Here is an 18,624-nt window from a genome sequence, read left to right as displayed (position 1 = left end):
AAAAAAAAAAAAAAAAAAAAAAAGATACTTGCTGATGCTAGAAATAATTATATTTGAAACTTGAAAATTTTATTGTAATATGAAGTGAGATAGGTCGGATGTTATCCATTTAAATGCATCTAAAGCAGCCTATGTGATGCCTCCTGCAGCCATGCAAATAGTTTGCTGGTAGTTTATGGCCTTCCCTTCCCAGGACACTTACAAAGCTGCATACTTCAATCTGGAGGAGCACAAGTAGAACTGGAGGTGACACACAGGGATGTAGCTCTTGATGTTCGATTTGCTTTGTCAGCTACACTATGGAAGCAAGAGGCATCAGCAAAGAGGTGGTGTTCCAAAAGAGTTAGAAGATGGATGAAAAATTGGTCTGGCTTGACATGGTGCTTAATTTCTGACCAAAAAAAAGGTCAGGATTGCACTAGTTTTCCTTTTTCATTTGACAGGATGATGACTATTTTCGAGGGAACCGACTGCCATGTGGAGTGACTTCCCAAAATGGAACTCCTTTGCACATAATTAGCATCAAACCCTCCACTATGTGGTTTGGAGAAAGGAACAAAAAAACTGATGTAATAGTGAGGTGAGCATTTGGGCCATATGGAAACCTGTTATTTCAGGTGTGAATCTTGCCTCAGTTTTTTATAACTGAGACTCAAAATGGACTACTTAAGAGTAGCCTGTGCTTGCCTGTTAAGCAAGCATGAAGACAGATTACCTAATTTTGTGTCTCCTCTTTTTTTAGGACTGGGGAGAGTTCATACAGAGCTTGTTTCTCTTTTCACTCTTCATACAGCGAGGTTTGTAAACTTGTATTACTGAGCAGACACTGACAAACAAAAAATTTAAACTAGTTCTGATCACTTTGGAGTGGGTGACCCGACTTGTCACAAAAAAAAAAAATCTTTTCAGTAATGAGACATAAGGGAATAGGAAGTTCTGGATGCTGAATACAGGGATGTCCCAAAACTGGCAATGTTTTAATATAGCTGCAGAAGAACATGTTAAGGTATGGCAGGATTACAAACCTATTCTGCTTGTCCTCTGTGCTGGAAGTATAGGTTACTGCTACAATTGTTTGACTGCCTTTTTATGTTAGAACACTGTAACTGTAGTATACTTGTAAAGCTTGGAGTTTGGGCTTTCATTACTGTGTTTATCTGCTGTGACTCAGTTTTGGGTTGGTTTGACTTCTCTCCTGTGCCCACGCATTCCAGTAGAATTTTCTGCATCTTAGCAGCCACTGTTACTCCTCTTTTTGCATTGAAGACTAAAATTAAATGGGTCATTGCAGCACCCTCTCCAGGATCACACACCTTCATTTCATATGACTTGATACAGTTCTTAAAACACTTCTCTCTCATCCGAAACTTAAGCTGAAATGAAACTGGATCAGAGCTAACAATCAGCCTGTCACAAAGCATTGCACATACAAAATGGACACTATTCAGCGCCCTAGAAAGATGCTCTTGCTATTAAGATACCCAGTTAATGATTCTGATTTCCTCTGCCTTGCCTTGCAGAATTTTAAATGGAAGCCCCAAGAAGTAGTACCTACCATATGGCAGCTCTGCTGGCAGAATATGGGGGCTATAGTATATCGTGAGTAAGAAAGAGAGTTACACCTCCTCGTGCAAAAATTGGACGGGTCCTACTGGTGTGTGTAGATAGGAATACAGTCTGCAAACATGCAAGTAGTTTCAACTCGCAGCACTGATAAAGCCTCATTTGAAGTGGAGTGCCAAAAACTGGACACAGTTCTTCAAGAAATTTGTGGTCTGGAAGCATCCAAAAGACAACAGTGAGAGCAAGGAAGGCTTGGGCAAGTGATGTGTTTTGTGATATGGTCTTTTTACAGAGGACTGAAGGGAGACTTGAAAAAAGTCTTTGAATATGTAGGGCTAGAACAAAGAGGAAGGGAACACTCCGATCTGCACAACTAGTGACTAGTCCAGTAAGAAAAATGCAGATCTAATGAAAAGATCTATAGCAGCAAGGACTGGATCATGTTCCCTAGGAACATGTTGGAGTCACCAGCATGGGTTTATCTAATCTTTTCTTTCAAAGGTATTGATGGTCTGTGTAGTTCATATTGCCACGGGGTAGTTAGGTGAGACTGAATACTCAGCATCCTTTTCCAACCTGTTCTCTTCTTACAAAGCTATTCACTCTGATAGTGTTTGGCTCATGGGTTGTATTGGTCTTTGCATGAGACATCTGGAGTACTCATTCTGTGCTTTGATCAGTGCTGCCATTAAGTGGAATCATTAACTGTTGGTGTAATTTGTTACTGTTTCTCCTTTTCTTCAATTTAGATTAAGGATTTCTTGAACTATATCTGTCCTGTGAACATATATCCCAATGTATTGCCAGTGGGTCTGACAGAAGACAAAGTTATTGAAATGTAAGTGGCAGCTGGCTGGTGAATGGAGGTGATCTAACCTCTGTTACTGTCAAGACATCTTCTCTCCTGAGGCTCAGACTCTCAAGCAGGCCCATGCTTTTTGGTTTACTTTTCTTCTGCTAATTCATTCAGTCCTATTCTTTCTATATTCAGTCCTTCTGCAAACTTCAGCTTTCTGAAGAGCATTTGTGTGTTGTGCTAAGTCTGAGAGTTTCTATTCCACACACATGTATAGATGCTTTTCTGATAATTATATTTGGGTAGTATCTGAATGTGTATCCTATTTTCTTTATTCTGTGACACGCTGCTATGTCACTGCTACCTCTGGCAAGCTTCCCTTAAACAGAGTTTCTCTGGGGACTTGAACTCCTAGCCTCTGTACAAGCACCCTGGTATCATAGCACAAAGGCCTGTACTCTTGTCCTGCTACAGAGGTTGGCAGCTTAGAAATTGCCCTTACGGAGTGCAGAAGAGTAGTGGTCACACAGGGTCCAAACAAAATGAGGACTTCATTCTTTGCTCCTTTTTTTTTTTTTCTTAATAAGAAAAGAAATACTTCACTATTGTTGATTAAAACCAAATATTTGGATCCCTGTCATCTTGTCTCCCCAAGCAAGGGACTAAAAGACAGTTTTGAAACGGTGCTTGCTGTAAGGTAAATGACAGATTACTGCCTTTAAACTGGCTAAACTCACCAAAGAATTAAGAGCTTTTCCCCAGCTCTTGCTGTATTTGCAGCTTGCTGCACTGCTTATGAAAGGCGTGAAGCACTGTACCTGGATCAAGTTAAAAGTTTTACTTTTGCTCCTGAAAATGTATCTACTGAGCTCTAAATACTGACTTTCATATTCCTCTCAGATTAAAGCCATTATGCAGATCATACAGAAGAAACATGGAACCCAAATACAAGCCCTTAGGAACACTGAAGAGAGTCCACAAAACAGACTTATCTGACACAGGTAAAAGTTCTTTAAGAGCCAAGTTTTGTGACCAAACCTTTCATGAACTTTCTGGTGCCACTGTGCCTTAACTGAATGTCTTGAGACTAAGCAGAGCAGGCAAGCCACCCCTCATAAACAAATGCCAACAGCAGTGGTGCTCACTAGTATGTCTGTATACAAAGCAACAGAAGAAATACAGTTAGAAAGGAGAAATATAAATGAAATCAACGTACTTTTCATGAGAATGATGGAGGACTAATTGTGTAAAAGTGAACTTTTAATTCAGATAAAACCTGAAACAGTAGCAGACTCGCCCTGAAGTTATCCGTTGCTGTTCTGAGGTGGCCGGGCCTGATGATGTGCTTTGCTTTAAAAATAATCCCAGTGTTAACTCATACAGTTCACTTAGTAGCGAACTACAACTATGCTGTCAACTTACAGTGAATGCAGTCTTTATTACTGCCCCTTAACTACTACTATGGCAAATACAAGGTGGTACAAATTGTTCTATGTGGGCTTTCCTGCCCTTGCGGGCCTCTTTCATCATTATCACTATGGTTTCTGAGTGACTTTCAATAGTGCAGGAATATACACAACAGACACTGGCCTTCTTATGTCTGCCCTGGACTGGAGTCTAACAAGTTTGTGATCTTAAAATGTGCTTAAAGCTTGATAGCCCTTTAAGCTTCTAGAGCAACTCCATTCCAGTCCTAGACCATCCCTAGCAAAGTTGTTCCTAACAGAACTAACTTTTTCCGTATCACATAACATGTGGTGGGGGGATAGAGTGGTATGCCAGTGGAATTGCTCTACTTCATTATCCCAAACAATTGGCTTTTTAGCACCCACTACCTTTTTTTTTCTTCATCTACGACAGTAGATAAATTCTGTAGCCTCTGGAAAGCTAGTCAGGAAATAGAAGGCAACTTTGGGCCCACTGCATTCTCTGCAGCTGTTCCTGAAGCACCGAGTATGTGAGGCTGATGTAGTCCAGGCAAAACATGACCGAGGTCTGATTCACTTAAGCTACATCACTGTCTATGAGGGCTACATCTGATCTGCACCAGGCACATAAAGGCCAGAGGTAGGGATGCCTGCCTTGTCAGCTTAAAACTGTTGCATCCGACTGTTTGCTCTGTTTGAGTCAACCTTTACTCAAAACATGAAAGAAATTAGGTGAGCTTTTTCAGGAACAAGAACTCCCTAGTCATTTGACACCTCCAGAGACTCCATTACTGCTTTGATTAAAGGTGTCTCCTAATACAAGTAACATTCGACATTGTGACCGGGGGGGGGTGGACAAGAGAGAAGAAACACTTTATTTTGCTAATATGCAACCCACTTTTTTTTAAACAGTATCTGAAACTCATTTTTTAAATCCCTACAAATAATTACTGAATAATTCAAGATGATTCTGAAGGTCATTATGTAGAAGGATTCTCTTTATCAGTGTATCTGTTCAGTAGAATGCTAAAACTTTCAAAACTCAGTTATGCCTCTGATCAAAGAAGAAGGCTCTGACAGGTACCAACAACATTGTTTGAGTAATACAAACCAAAATGGTAGAACCAATTGCTGTAGCTTATATGGAAGGTGACAGCTAACAGCTTCCCTTGTAAGGCGCTGTGCTAGACAAGTCAAGGCAAATGCTACTGAAAGTGATCTTTTGTACAGTAAACTTTGTAATGCCCTGCTAAGCCTCCATCTCAATTAAAGAACTCTTTCCTTTCTTTACTAAAGGAATTTTTTAAAAAATCCTCTTCTCAAGTCTCTGCTAAATTATTTGGAATAAGTGTTCTTAGTACGACTGATTTGATTCTTCTCTCGACAGATGAAGATGATCTCTTTGATACAGAACTAACTTCTGTAAGGCCTAAGATTCCGAAACAGCAGGCAAAGAGCAGGTCATTTAAGACAACACCATGTGAAAACACAGAAGGAACCAAAGAGAACACAGAAAGTTACAAAGCAACCACAACATACACCTCTCACAAGGTAGACTTCATGGATTGTGAGGAATCCAACGATGATGATGATGCGGAAGATGATGATGATGAAGAAGAATCTGAAGAAAATACAGTTGAAGTTCTTTCCCATGAGCCAGGTGCCACATCTGCATCAAATTCCAGTGGAAAAAAACAATCTGACTTGACCTCTGGAGTAACTGGTGACCAGCAGGAGTCTAATGCACACTTACCCCGCTGGGATGCGTTTTTTAAGTGTAACAGAATAGATGAAAGCTCTGAAAACGAGGACAACTTCCCATCTTCAGCAGATGCTGGTGGGTCCCAGTCACTCTTCAGTGATTCAGATGGAGTAAGTGACTCAACACACATCTCCTCCCAAAATTCTTCTCAGTCAACGCACATATCAGAGCAGGGGAGCCAAGGCTGGGATAGCCAAATGGACACAGTACTCATTACCTCCCAAGAGAGAAATGCCTCTGACTTCAGCTGCTTCAACAAAGGTGGGAGCAGAACAGGAGTCTCTATATTGCATGAAACCACCAAAGATAATCAGGCTGAAAACAGTAGAGGGAAGCCAATGGGGCAAAACAGATCTTCTGCATATGATGTTGTCCATGACTTGAAAAGCAAAGACCATGAGAAAGATGCAGAAACTAGCAGTGCTCGAATTCAGGATGAGCTATTTGAAGTAAATGACAATTCCAGGACTCCTGATCTAGAACTGAAGAAAGACTCTCAGAGCTCTTCTGACTTTGAAATTCCATCGACTCCTGATGCTGAACTACCTCAGCCAGATAAACTGCACTGTTTATATAGGAAGCTAGCAGCAGGTGAAAACATACTGAATGAAAAAAATCTCTTCTGAAAACAGGCTTAAGTGATTACATCAGGAAAATAAATACTGAAATTTGTTCTTTAAACCCCCCAAATACCATCTTTAGTGCTAAGTATTTTCTTGCACACTAATCTATGCAGTTCTTCAGACATATATAACTATCATAAATAGACAGTTGCAGCCTCTTTTTCCTTCCATGAAATATCAAAAAGAAAGCATTCCTCAAAGGGACTACAAAAGCCTTCTACCTCATACAGTTCAGTTCTCTAGGAGCGTAAGTGGACAGAAATTAGACCAGACAAAACTAAGACTGGAACACTAAATGAAATTTAGTGGGTTTTTTCCTCTCCTTTTTAAATCATAAACTCTAAGAGTTTGCCTTTGATACAGATGTGTGTGATCTCAAGCTTTAATAAAATGTCATATTTTTAACTGTAGAAAAGAATGTGCCCCTTTTCATGAATGATCATGCAAATATAGTAGTTACACTTCAGCTGTATGAGATCTGAGTTTTCACTTTTTTTAAAAAAAAACTGCAGCATAGAATAGAAAATTATTGAGCAAAGTTAGGGGTTTTTTTTAATCAAATTGTTCTTTTCAAGCAGTCTCTCTTTAATCTGAGCAAGTGTTGTCACCCAGTTTAACACCTTAACAAGATACAATAAATCAATGTCTATGATTTTAAATCTGACTCATTGTAAAGAACTTATCACTTCCTTGGTATTTTCATTTGTTCCAAATTGTCTTTTGAAACTATTTAAAAATATAATCCCATGGGATTTTGGTTCAAAAGCTACCACAAGTAGCCTGCTTAGGAGGCTAAGTCATAGTAACAGAAGTTAACCTGTTATCCTGGACAGATTCTGTTATGTTGCTTAAGGATCTCTTATGTTACCCAGTTTTGCCTCCTCTGCAACATTCCATTGACTTCATTAAACTAAGTCGTGTTCGGATTTTCATCTTTTAAATCAAGACAATAGACATTTGCCTTGATAACTAACTAAGTTTCGGTATCTGTGACAATACCAAAACAACAGAAGTCATCTCTAAAAATCCATGACATTTCCCATCCATGAGGTCTTAAGTCCCAAAGAATTTAAAAGACTTTTGGTATTATAGCTCTTCTCTGTGTACATTTTACTTTTTATACCATCTTCTATGAAATGTGAATGTTAAACCAGCCGGGATTCTGCTACTGGGAACAGTGTCAGAAAAACAAGAGATACATGAATAATCGCTATCATTTATGTACAATTTCAAGGATATTCAAGTCCACCTGTTTTTCCATTGTCACCTTGCCCGTTCTTTTCCTAGGTTCTGGGACTTTTTTTTAAATCATAATTTGGATCTATCAGTAGATTTTTTTTTTTTTTTTTTAAGCAGGCTTTAAGTGATTGTAATTGCTGTTGTAACTACCTCTGCTGCATAAGGACATACAGAGCATAGTATCTTCTGTCGGCATATTTCCTTAGCTTTGTAATACATTTAAGTTTAGGGCTGAGTTTACAGAGTGGTTAAATTTAACAGAATCCAGTCTGCTTTAGACATATCAATGAAATTTTATACCAGTTCTTATGAGCATAAACTGAATAGGAAACACGTTACTTACTCATGCCCTTTGCTAAACTACAGGCTTTACAGTGCTACAGAACTTGGGTACAGGAACGTAGTAACAGGGTGCAGTTCTAAAGTAAATTCTACTGCTTCATCTACAGTTAATTGACAGATTTTTAAGAATGACAACAACAGAGGAAAAACTAAATTTAATTTATTTTATCAAAAACTATAGGAAGATAGCAATACTAGAGATCACACAATATGAAAAGAAAATGTTCCTGAGCTTACAAACTGCATATTCTAACGTACACAGTCCTAAAACATACATTAGAAATAACCAAAAGATTGACTTAACTTTGAGATTAAATAAATACATAATAGCTTTTCTTACAGATGATCTTGCAGCATTAGTTCTGCTACCTAAAAAAACCAGCCAGAGGACAGATCACAGGTTACCAGTCACTAAGATGTGCATTTACACAGCTGAACTGGTGGCCGTGATGAAGCTAACAGACCACAAAGCAAAACAAGGGCAGAAGCTAGGCTGGTTTAGGCTCCTTAAGAAATTGAAAATAGCTTTTTCTCCTTTTCCAATTTGGCAATTTTCCCCCTAAACTCATGAAAACAGCAAAAGGAGTTTTAAAAGTGACACAGTGTCCCATTCAGCTAATTGACAGATGGCAAACTGAAATGCACTGTAAATAGAAAATACTGTTTAAGGTTCTAAATTAGAAACTGGATCCATGGGTTTAATTCAAATAAATACAAAATACTGTTACCTCCCACAGTCTAAGTTAAAGGTCCTTTATTTATCGCACAAAGAGGTAACATACATATCCTTAAAGAACAGCAGTGTTATTTCAATGCTGGTGATAACATATACTGCCTTGAGAAAAGGCAGACATTAAACTCAAGTACAACTAGTAAAACTTTGTCTTTTAAAATGCATTTACTTGTGATTTTTAAGTCAAACTGGGCATGGGCATAAACAAAAGAAGAGAGTCAAATCACCCCTATGTCATTTTGTCCAGGAGAGTAGAGAAACTGATTTGGCAAGGAATCTGCTTCTTGCCACAGCCACTCTTGCAATCCTAAACCAACAGGAAAGGCTGCAGATCTGCAGCAGATTAAGGAGCTGGAGATCACAGATTCCATCCACATGGAATGCATCGCTGAATCGGGCTACATGCAAGAGAAAACCTAATGATTCCAAATGATATAAGTTCGTCTAGAGTTTGTTAACATTAAAGCTCCACATTCCACTTAATTTTTATCATATCATGCCTCTAACAATCTTTTATAAAGTTTGTTTAGATTCAGCATTTATCCAAGTGTGGATACAGGCAAGCCTGGTAATGTCAGATACCTTTAAATCTGGGCAAGCTTTCTCCTATCATTAAACAATATAAAGTATGTATTTCAAGGTGTATCTCTCTGTAGATTACAAAACTTACAAAGCACTTCCAATGGCCCTCACTCTTCATCCCAACCATGATACTGATTTTGTCTAGTAGCATATAAAATTTCGCTTTCTGCCAAAGAGCCAGGATCTTCAGTGCAAATGCAACTGTGCTTCTTAATCAACAACCTGTATTATCCTTTTAAACACTCCTGTCGGAGTGCTAGGAATTAACATAGAATTTAAGGCATTTTCTAACAAATTAAGTAAATTATTATATGCTGGGTACTTGACTTCATTCACCTGAGCCAACAGCTGTGTACCTTATAAAGGTAACTAGCTGACCTATGATACATAGCTAGCATCCATTTATGGAGCAACATTATTCTGCCTGACCCTACCAACATTTACATGATTTGTAAGCGGTATGCAAGTTTTACAAGCTTTTAATCATGAGCATAAAACACTTAAATCATCCCTGGAGTATGAACCATGGCTGTAACTCTACTCATAACCTAACTCAACTGCTCTTCGGTGTTTTTGAAGCCAAGCAAAACTTAGCATACATTATCAATAAATCAACACAACTTTAAGATGATCAGAAAAAAAGATTCAAGCAGCTGAAGCAAAGTGTATTTCTCAGCCTTTACATTCAAAACATCTTACGAATGTCTACAACAGGTAGGTAAACTCACCCCTAGTCTAACTTCACTGAAGTTAACATTTTTGCAACAAGAAAAAAGAGGCCTAATATCTTAAAAATCTGTTACTAGATAAAAAAAGTCACAGTATGTAAAAACTTAATCAGAAACAGTTGTGAATACAAATCATTTCCCAGGATATTTCTGTACCTAAACAGATAACCAAGTATATCTCCATAATGCATCAGCTTTGTTAAACAACGGGGCTGCTTTCCCTATTCTTTTGTTTTCTATTTCCACATTGTAACCAGTAATTTGTTTCAGCAATGACTGCCAAATTTCTACAATGAAAACAAACAGTATATGTTGCTACCAATAATCTGATATTTACAAATTCTCTGTAGAATTACAGACCTTCTATATGATCCTAACTAAAAATGAGAACATAAGAATTTAAAATTTCTATTCGTTAAACTTCTAAATAACATAACATCAAGTAAAAATGTTTATTTTGCGACTCTGATTTTACATCCAGAATCTGCTAATGCCAATGACTTTACTTGCGTGGAGTTCCATGGACATTTGAAAATCTTTATTCCTGTGAACCTTCATCTAGACAAAGTCTGATGGCTTTCCTTAATCCTTTACCATGGTGCCATAAATGTTATTGCTAATCTCTTGAAGCTTTTCTTTTAAACAGCAAAAAAAAGCAAGAGGACTGTTAGCTGTGATTTAGGACTTAAATACAATGCCTTCAGTCTTGTCTTTGCAAGGTACACAAAGTATATAACATCCCTTCATCCCACTGAAATCAGCTCCTAAAAGGCCTAGGGCTGTAAGCTCATACTGAACATTCAAATCAAGGTACATCTTAAAGAGTTCTCTTCACATACGTTTTACTGCTTCCTAAATAACAGTGCTAGAAAAAAACCGACTTTTAATCCATGTTATCGGTTTCATATTTGCCTGTAACACTAGATCTCTTTCTTTGGCCAGTGCCATTTCAAATACGAATGTAATGCCTTGTTTTCATCGCACTTGTTTATATTAGATGTAAAAACACTCTAAAATATGTGTGAGAGAACAGTCTTCTTAAAATCCACTTAAAAGAGAACAAGGTATTTGTGACTTTGGATACCAGAACTCAGTTGAGATAGCCTCTGCAACACACAGCTCCGCATTTACAGACAGTTCTGATCCTCTTTCTCGAGGGGCTAAGACCATCAGCAGAGTCCGAAGTCAGATCTATTGAACCTGTGACACAGACAAATGCAAATAAGGAAGCTTAAAAAACAAACAAAAACCACAACTGAAAATGTGCAATGTATCCAAGACAGGCAAAGGCTTTCTACCACCCTGGTTCTTCAAAGAACTGTGTGTGAAGCTAAGTGCAAATTCTACTGACATTCGTTACAACTACTTACTTATCCAGCACCTAGCATACATATCAGAATCAAAAGCTCAAAGAACTTGGGCCTTGTATCCTTAGGTCCATACCAATACTGATCAGCTGAGACTTCAGCCTGCCTTGAACATTAGTGTCACAGGTACTACAAAAAGAGGAGTTTTAAGGAGAGATTTAAATATGATCAATTTGTCAGTATTTGCATGCAAACTAAATTGCTAGGAATGCAATATATTGCGTGCAATCACTTAGCCACAACAGCAAAGTTTGACACAAAGAAAATCACTGTTAGCAAGACTTCAGAATTTTATTTTATTTTGGAAAAAAATGAAGGAAGTCCTGAACAGAAGATCAATTATCAAAGAGCTAGTAACATTTTACAAAGAAATTTATTTCCTGAATTCTCTGCATAATGATCAATGTATTCAACTCAGCAAAACAATTGTAGACTTTGGACCTTCTCTCCTCCTTTCTAAACTTCTGCACCATGGACCTACGTCCACAGCTGAGGCCCACAAACACTAGAATACAAACACAAACCTACGATACACCTTAGACCATGCTGTTGTTTTCTTTGTAACTGTCACCAGCAGTTGCATCTAAGGAGATTACTTAGAAAATAGGCTATCTGAAATGCCAGTTTAAATAAGGGAAAGTTTGGATACAGTTTGAAAAAACATGTTTTTGTCCTAACCGTTCTTTTGAGCATCCTTGTGACAAATCTTCCAAACAAGTTGGCTTGTGAAGGTTTCCAACCACAATCCCTTCCTCTGACCTAGGGATGCTGAAGGACATAATATACCAGAGGCAGGGAACACACAGAATCTTCTGTTTGCTCGTCTGTGCTACAACTCAATGAGATAATTTCTGTTCTAGAATCCACACAGCTGTATTAGTGAGATGCAGTGCCTGACCTAATATACTGCTATCAGGCTGCAACAAAATCAGCTAGTAAACCACACCTCCCACACAAAAAAAGTTTTAAAGATCTACAGACCCTTCATCTGATAATCAAAGGTTAGCTCTTCTCCAGCTTTGATGGTTCTTGTAGAAAACAGTGCTATCCGAGGAAGACGCAGATCAAGGTTATCAATAAACACATTGAAGACCTGAAGATTCGGATCACACTGTAAGGCAAAAATTAATGTAGTTTCTGTTAAAAAAATAAACACTTCAGATATTCAGGAAAGCAGTGAAACTTTTTGTGCAAATAAACCATGGTCACAGGAAAGGAAGCACCGGTTATTCTCTCAATGATAAAAGTTTGAATCAAATTATCTCCCGAAATCAACAAGTCACATTCTTGTAAACAGCATTAACAGAACATTCATATCTTCAAGTAGACTTCTTTTAAGAAGTAACCTTTACACAGCATGTAGGTTCCATTAACATGCAACAGCCTATTTAAAAAAAAAAAAAAATTTAACTTCAAAATATGGGAAAAAAAGATGACAAAACTTAAAGCAATTCAAGCTACACTCAGAGGTAAGTTTTACTAACAAAACCCACAAAAGAATTAAAGGTGAAAGAACAGGTAGATGACCCATTTTCATGCCATATATATTCACTATTCTGTATTTAAGTTTAAGCGTTGTTTCCAGGCCAGAAATAGTATTTTGATACTATGGGTAAATTTCTACTTTTAATTGCTAATCTGCTTGGCTTCTGAATTATCTGCTATGGGCGGGGCGGAGGGGGTCAAACACACTAAGCAAGACTAAACATTACTTTATCACTTCTTCTAGATTGTCAGAAGTCAGAGTGACTGAGACAGTCTGTAAAACTCTAAGCATTCCTTTTTTTTTGCTCTTTAAGAATGCAAAATATCCCATATTAAAAAATCAGGCATGAAACTTGACTTTTAACTTTACACTCAGGTACAAGACTACTTTGGTCCAACTCCCCAGGATTATCTAAAACTCTTTCTTGGCCTTCTCCCTAACAAGCCTACACAAAATACAAATGATGTCAGCAGCTCACAAATATGGAGAAAATACATGAATTTACTGTATTTGTTGAATGTCAATTGTATTCCTCACAAACACTAAATCAGTAAGAAATAAATCATTCCTGAATTAAGAGTTATTATAATTCACTTTTTAAATGCAGTTCAGTCTTCTAGTCTTAGGTATTTCAGTTGAACAGGAAATAAAACACTATAAAAATATCCTGTTTAAAGTTTACTTCCAAGTTCTCTGCCAAGTTTAGATTTGGTAGTGAGGGGGGAAAATGGTATCTACAGGAGAGAAATACCAGAGAAAGGATAGAAAATTTTGTTCTTTCCTGTACCAATTTTTGAAGGATGACATTTAATAAACCCCACCCCACCTAGCCACAAAGAATCCAAGAGTTCCCATCATCTTTGCCTCTTTACTGATTTTATTAAATATTTTTCATACATCAGATCTTTTAGTCACTTGAAAAGAAAACCATTTTGGTTGTCTAGAACCAGCACCTGATGTGCTGGAAATTCAGTGACAATCCCAGTCCCACCATATGTCCAGTTTGGGCAGCCTGTCATTTGCAGATTTTTGTAATCAGTAGTCTTACTCTGAATAAAGGGCAACTATTCCAGTCTAATATTGTATTATATTATATTATTTAACTAACTGAACTGTATTGGCATGAAACAAATTACTCCAGAAAGAACTGTGACTATGATAAGCAAATATTTGTAAAAGGTGAAGATGTTTTTTGTGCAATTTGAATAATTCCCCAAGTTCTTAGTATACAAAACAAGTTCTTACACTGTGATTCACGAAGTGGGACACATTTCCATATCGAGCTGCATCTACTGTAAATTCATCTGAGTCATAGTCCAAATCAAACAAGTATGTATTTCCCTGGTTGTCATAGAGCTGGCCTCGTCTCTCTGCTTCCTCACTTGTGATCACCTAAAAAAGAAAAAAGAAAAAGAAAAAAAGAAAAAAGAAAAAACCTGTGTCATATTATTAACTATTACTTAATTAAAACAAACAAACAAATCACAATTAAGTTAGAAAAACCTTACATTTACTTGGTAAAAAAAACCCAAAACCCAGCACATTCATTGTTTTGATGTTAAGACAGCGTTCTCTCTACAATGAATAAAGAATGCATAAAAACAGCTATTTAAACTAATTAGTTAGTGACTAAGACTTCTTTGGACGTAGTTTTCCTATGGCTGATGCACAGCACTACCCTGTCTCAGGAAAAAAATACCATCACCATCTCTTAAGTGTTTGGTGACGATAGGTACAATCAATTGTTTCTACTTGAAGTTTCTAACCACATAATTTTTCATTTAGACCCCCAAAGCCTTATTACTTCAAAAAAGAAGTTTCCTTTCTCTCTCTCTCCCTCCCTTTGTACAGATGAAGATACAACACACATCAGTCTTTACAACCAAGTCACATTTATCATCCTGTACTCATCTCTTCTCTTCCTAGAAGCATCTCTTCCTGCTATTTGTTACTGTAACGGAAGGCCTTAATGCCCCTGCAGAATTTCTGATTTCATGACAACTTGGACAGATACAATCACTGCGCAAAGCTGGATCTATGCAATTAGGCCAGTATATACTAGCACAAGGGAGAAATCTAGAAGTTCCCCAAATGGGCAAAACAACTACAGCCACTTTCGACAGAAGCAACAACTTAAGCAACTTCATCTGCAGCCTGTTACTTCAAGTGTATTCTGCTGCGCAGACTCAGCAAAGAAATCCCAATCTGGCAGCAAAACAGACATGAAACACAGTAGAATTTCACAAAAAGAGAAAGCTCTTAAATCCTTCAGACAAACCAGACTTGAGAACTTACTTGGCTGTAGGGAATCAGCACATTCAGTTGTGAGGGTAAATATACATTCTTTGCTTTAAACAGTAAAATAACTTAACCATGTTTCTGCATTAAATCATCAGTGGAGATATTCTGAATAACTGGTCTCTTGCTTGTTTGCAGGATTTTATAAAAAGGGTATGAACATGACAAGTCAGAAGGTCTGGGACAGGAAACATGCAGGAAGTAGAGTGAAGATAATAATAAGTATAGTAAGAAGGGACAAAAGAAATTATTCGGAGTGGCCTTAGTAGCAAGGCAGATTATGTGGCAGAAATACAATAGATGGGATCAGAAAGGCTGCCAAGAGCTACTGATGTAAGAGCCCTGAAGCAGAGCAGAGGTTGAACCAGAAACACAGTGCAGTACAAAATCTCAAGAATAATCTGTTTACTTAATGCCATACAACTTTAAACAGAACTTTACTTCTAATGTCCATATCGTAAGTCTTGCTCTTGATGTTTGTCAAAAGTAACAAATATATTTGGAATTACTATTTTAAAAGTTCACACAAAACAAAAAAATGGTCTGATAGACTGGGAGGGGTATCTGATAACAGCTGCTCCCGGGAAGCGTGTTCAGTATTAAAAGGGCCCTGGAAGCAAAAGCTACAATAATGAAAGCTGATGATCAGGAAGGATAAAGAATACAACTGACGAAAGAAAAGAAGGATTTGTCTTTAGAAATACTGTCAGGGCCCATAGCTAAAATAACCCTTCAGTAACAGTATTCTCTTCATGTTTAACCTTTTACAATTGCTCGGGAATGGAGGAGGTCTTGAGCAACACAATATAATCTTACTGCCAACCTGAACGTCTGTTTAGTGTATTCCTGGCCTGTTTAGTGTATTCCTGTACTCAAAAGTATACTATCTGTTATACAGCAAAAGCCAAGGAATGTTAGAATGGGGAGAAAGCTTATTAAGCTAATTTCCTATTTCTTCTATTAAAATTATTTATCCATATGAGATAAATACATACCTCTCCAACATACTCCATCACAAAACTGTTGGTTTTAATTTTCTGGAGGGTTTTTACTCCCCAACCACGGCCATTGTTGGTTCTGAAGATGCAGAGAGAATATGGTGTACCTTTCTGTACTATCCTATTAGGGCAGTCAGGACCACACCTACAATACGAATTGCATTCATAAATTGGCAAGCCAGGCTGGATTTTCAACTTCTTTCGTTTATTGTAAGCCAAAAGAAATCCAGCCTCCTTTGGACAACATTTCTCAGCAGGGCAGTCAGAGCATTCACAGCCAGTTGTTATTCCATTTATTACATTTATTCCCGGAGCAGGTTTATACTCATTAATGTAGTAGAAGTCTAAAGGAGGGCCTTCAAGATCCACAGTGTTTTCTACAAGAATCATTCCTTTATGATTCTTTTTCCTGTTAAGTTCTTCTTTCCATCTCTGCAGAGCTATTCTTTGCTTTGCTTTCTTTACAATGTAATCTGCAACTGCAGGTTTCAAAGCTTTAACATGGTTTTTCACTTTCAGTGCTTTGCCTTCTTTTACCCGAGATAAATATTCATTCTTGTCACTGAGAAAGTTTTGAAGAAGCAATGGGCATTTCAGATTTTTCAAAGGTTCCCAAGTATTTGAAGATTCTGGCCATCCTTTCCATTTCACAAGATAGTATTCTGTGCCCTTGAAATACAGAAACAGATACAGATTTAGCCACATTTCAGGCAGTTTCCTGAAATCTAGCGTCACAGAGTATACAGACAAATACGAAAGAGTCACTAGAGTTAAGTAACGGCATACAGTGAAGAAGGTCTTGATGTCCCCATAACAGTTAGGATTGGGGAGAAAGGTAAAAGAAAACTAATTTTTCCATTTGCAAGTTAACTGATAGCACAACTTTTCACACTCTGCATATCACCTCTAGGGGCAAAGAAATACACAGCTGGAAAGAACTCAAATCACTAATGCTACACCAGCAAGAGGCTAGTTTGTTAAAAAAGTTATGTAAGTTGTGTATCTTGTATGCACAAGCAGAATACAGTGACATCACATACAGAAAAGAAAATCTAAACTTACACAACAAATCTCAAAAAACCCCAACCCACTATTTGTTATGTCAACCATCATCCTAAAGGAGCAAGCTATTCAAAACACTTAATATTGTATTTACAATCAACAAGCATACATTTTACACTTTTAAAAAAAGACCAAATAACTGTAGTAATTGTAACAAGGCCAAATTCTGAAACTGAATTTCACTGGCAAGATCAAGCCATACAAATCCAGTTGCAGCACACGGCCCTGACTCTTCAAAGAACAACAATATTCAAGAGAAAAATAGACTGTTACCTGCAAACAGAGGAGAAGCATCATAATACATACCAAGCTACAACCTAAAGACATCAACATTTTCCTTTACTTCCAGATACACAAGGGTGTAACATTTTTTTATTCCAACATCTCCATCATTTCAGAAATAGACCTTCCTTCAACATAATGAAAGTGGTAAATATACCACTTTCTGTTTACAGTTCAAAGTTTAAAAGATATTTTGTTTGATATCAGCAAAAGTTTTGTCCTCACAGCCTACTACTTTATATTAGCAGCAAAACTACCTTTTGCTTGCTTCCAAACTTCAGCTGAAAGAGTGATCAAATTGGTCTGGATTTCTCTTACCTCGTCTACCTTGTAGTCACACAAATATTCCACCTCATAACTCTTTAGATTCCTGTTGGTGATTCCAATGGATTTACATCTGAGATTTTCCTTCCTACATAATTCTTGGAGGGTCTCAAGTGAAGCTAGACATGGCACATACCAAGCTACAATAAGAAAATTGGTAAAGAATCCTATTTAATGTCTCAGCTAAATTGAAATCATTATGCACTTGATTGTTCGCCTTATCCCGAAGTCCCCAGATTATCATTTGTAATAGCAGTCTATGGAGTCTTTTGTACAGCTACAGTGTTTCAGAAAGTCAAACTTAATCCTGCTGTAGTGCAGAAAGTGAAACAGGTCAACGATCCCCTGCCTGAACCTTCATTCCATATAATAGTATGTATATTTATCAGTAACAACAAAACCTTTTAGAGGGCAGACACTGCAGCAGCAGCCTTTCACAAGCGAAAAACCACACTAAGAATTAAATAATTTTCCTATGAAGAACCCCAGAACTGAACTACAGTTACAAAGAAACCTTCATTCCTTCGCAAGACCGCCAGATACGTGCAGTTAGGCAAGGGGAAATCAAGCATTTGCGATGCAACCATGGTGACTGTATGAGAAAGACAGACCCAAAGCACTCTTCGAGAAGGATCGCCGATGTCTTGTCAGCTAGGAAGATTTAAAGGGACGCTACACTCCACAGACTACCGAGCGGCTACGGGAGAGCGCCAAACTCGTGCGAGAATCCAGAAAACACTGCTGGGGGGGGGAGGGCGGGTAGATGAAGTTTAGCGCCGGAGCCACACGCCAGGCCCGGGCCTCCGCGTTCGCCCCGCCGGAGCCGAGGTTAGCGGCCGCGGCGGCGCCTCCTGCGCCGGCTCCCGCCGGGACCGGGCAGGGCCGGCACGCAAGACAGGACGGCTCCCCCCTTCCCCCGAGCCTCACCGCGGCCCCGGCTCCCACCCCGCCGGGAAAGGGCCGGCGCGGCCGCCCCCGCCTCTCGGGGGGAGCCCGCCTCCGCGCCGCGCCG

The 18,624-nt window shown here is 38.3% G+C and overlaps 2 protein-coding genes across 3 annotated transcripts in view; one reads left to right on the top strand and one right to left on the bottom strand.

Moving 5' to 3' along the window:
- Positions 1–6,181, top strand: part of DCLRE1C (DNA cross-link repair 1C) — a 13,690-nt gene extending 7,509 nt beyond the window's left edge. For both annotated transcript variants that reach the window (XM_026091300.1, XM_026091299.1), the window contains 5 exons: positions 444–580; positions 743–797; positions 2,313–2,401; positions 3,260–3,360; positions 5,174–6,181. In XM_026091300.1, the coding sequence (XP_025947085.1) occupies positions 444–580; positions 743–797; positions 2,313–2,401; positions 3,260–3,360; positions 5,174–6,174 (1,383 nt within the window). In that variant the 3' untranslated portion in view covers positions 6,175–6,181. The remainder of the gene's footprint in view (positions 1–443; positions 581–742; positions 798–2,312; positions 2,402–3,259; positions 3,361–5,173) is intronic.
- Positions 6,182–7,895: 1,714 nt separating this feature from the next.
- On the bottom strand, positions 7,896–18,199 carry SUV39H2 (suppressor of variegation 3-9 homolog 2). The gene is made up of 6 exons (XM_026091120.1): positions 18,127–18,199; positions 17,607–17,752; positions 15,942–16,613; positions 13,894–14,040; positions 12,144–12,273; positions 7,896–10,995 (listed from the first exon to the last, which is right to left on the bottom strand). The coding sequence occupies exons 1-6, from the start codon at positions 18,197–18,199 to the stop codon at positions 10,886–10,888; spliced, it is 1,278 nt and encodes a 425-aa protein (XP_025946905.1). The 3' UTR covers positions 7,896–10,885.
- Between the last annotated feature and the right edge of the window lie 425 nt (positions 18,200–18,624).

The sequence above is a fragment of the Apteryx rowi genome, unplaced genomic scaffold (genome assembly GCF_003343035.1).
Source record: "Apteryx rowi isolate R43461 unplaced genomic scaffold, aptRow1 scaffold_9, whole genome shotgun sequence".
Classification (NCBI taxonomy): domain Eukaryota; kingdom Metazoa; phylum Chordata; class Aves; order Apterygiformes; family Apterygidae; genus Apteryx; species Apteryx rowi.
Note: the sequence above shows the minus strand (reverse complement) of the source record. Positions and strands in the feature narration are given on the sequence as shown.

Excerpts from the sequence above, each read along its gene's own strand:
- SUV39H2 (XM_026091120.1), bottom strand. The coding sequence starts at position 18,199 with ATGGTTGCATCGCAAATGCTTGATTTCCCCTTGCCTAACTGCACGTAT. Across the intron at positions 16,614-17,606 it reads GTGACTACAAGGTAGACGAG|GGCACAGAATACTATCTTGT; the intron begins GTAAGAGAAATC and ends CTGTATTTCAAG. Across the intron at positions 10,996-12,143 it reads CTTTGATTATCAGATGAAGG|GTTCAATAGATCTGACTTCG; the intron begins GTCTGTAGATCT and ends TCTGTGTCACAG.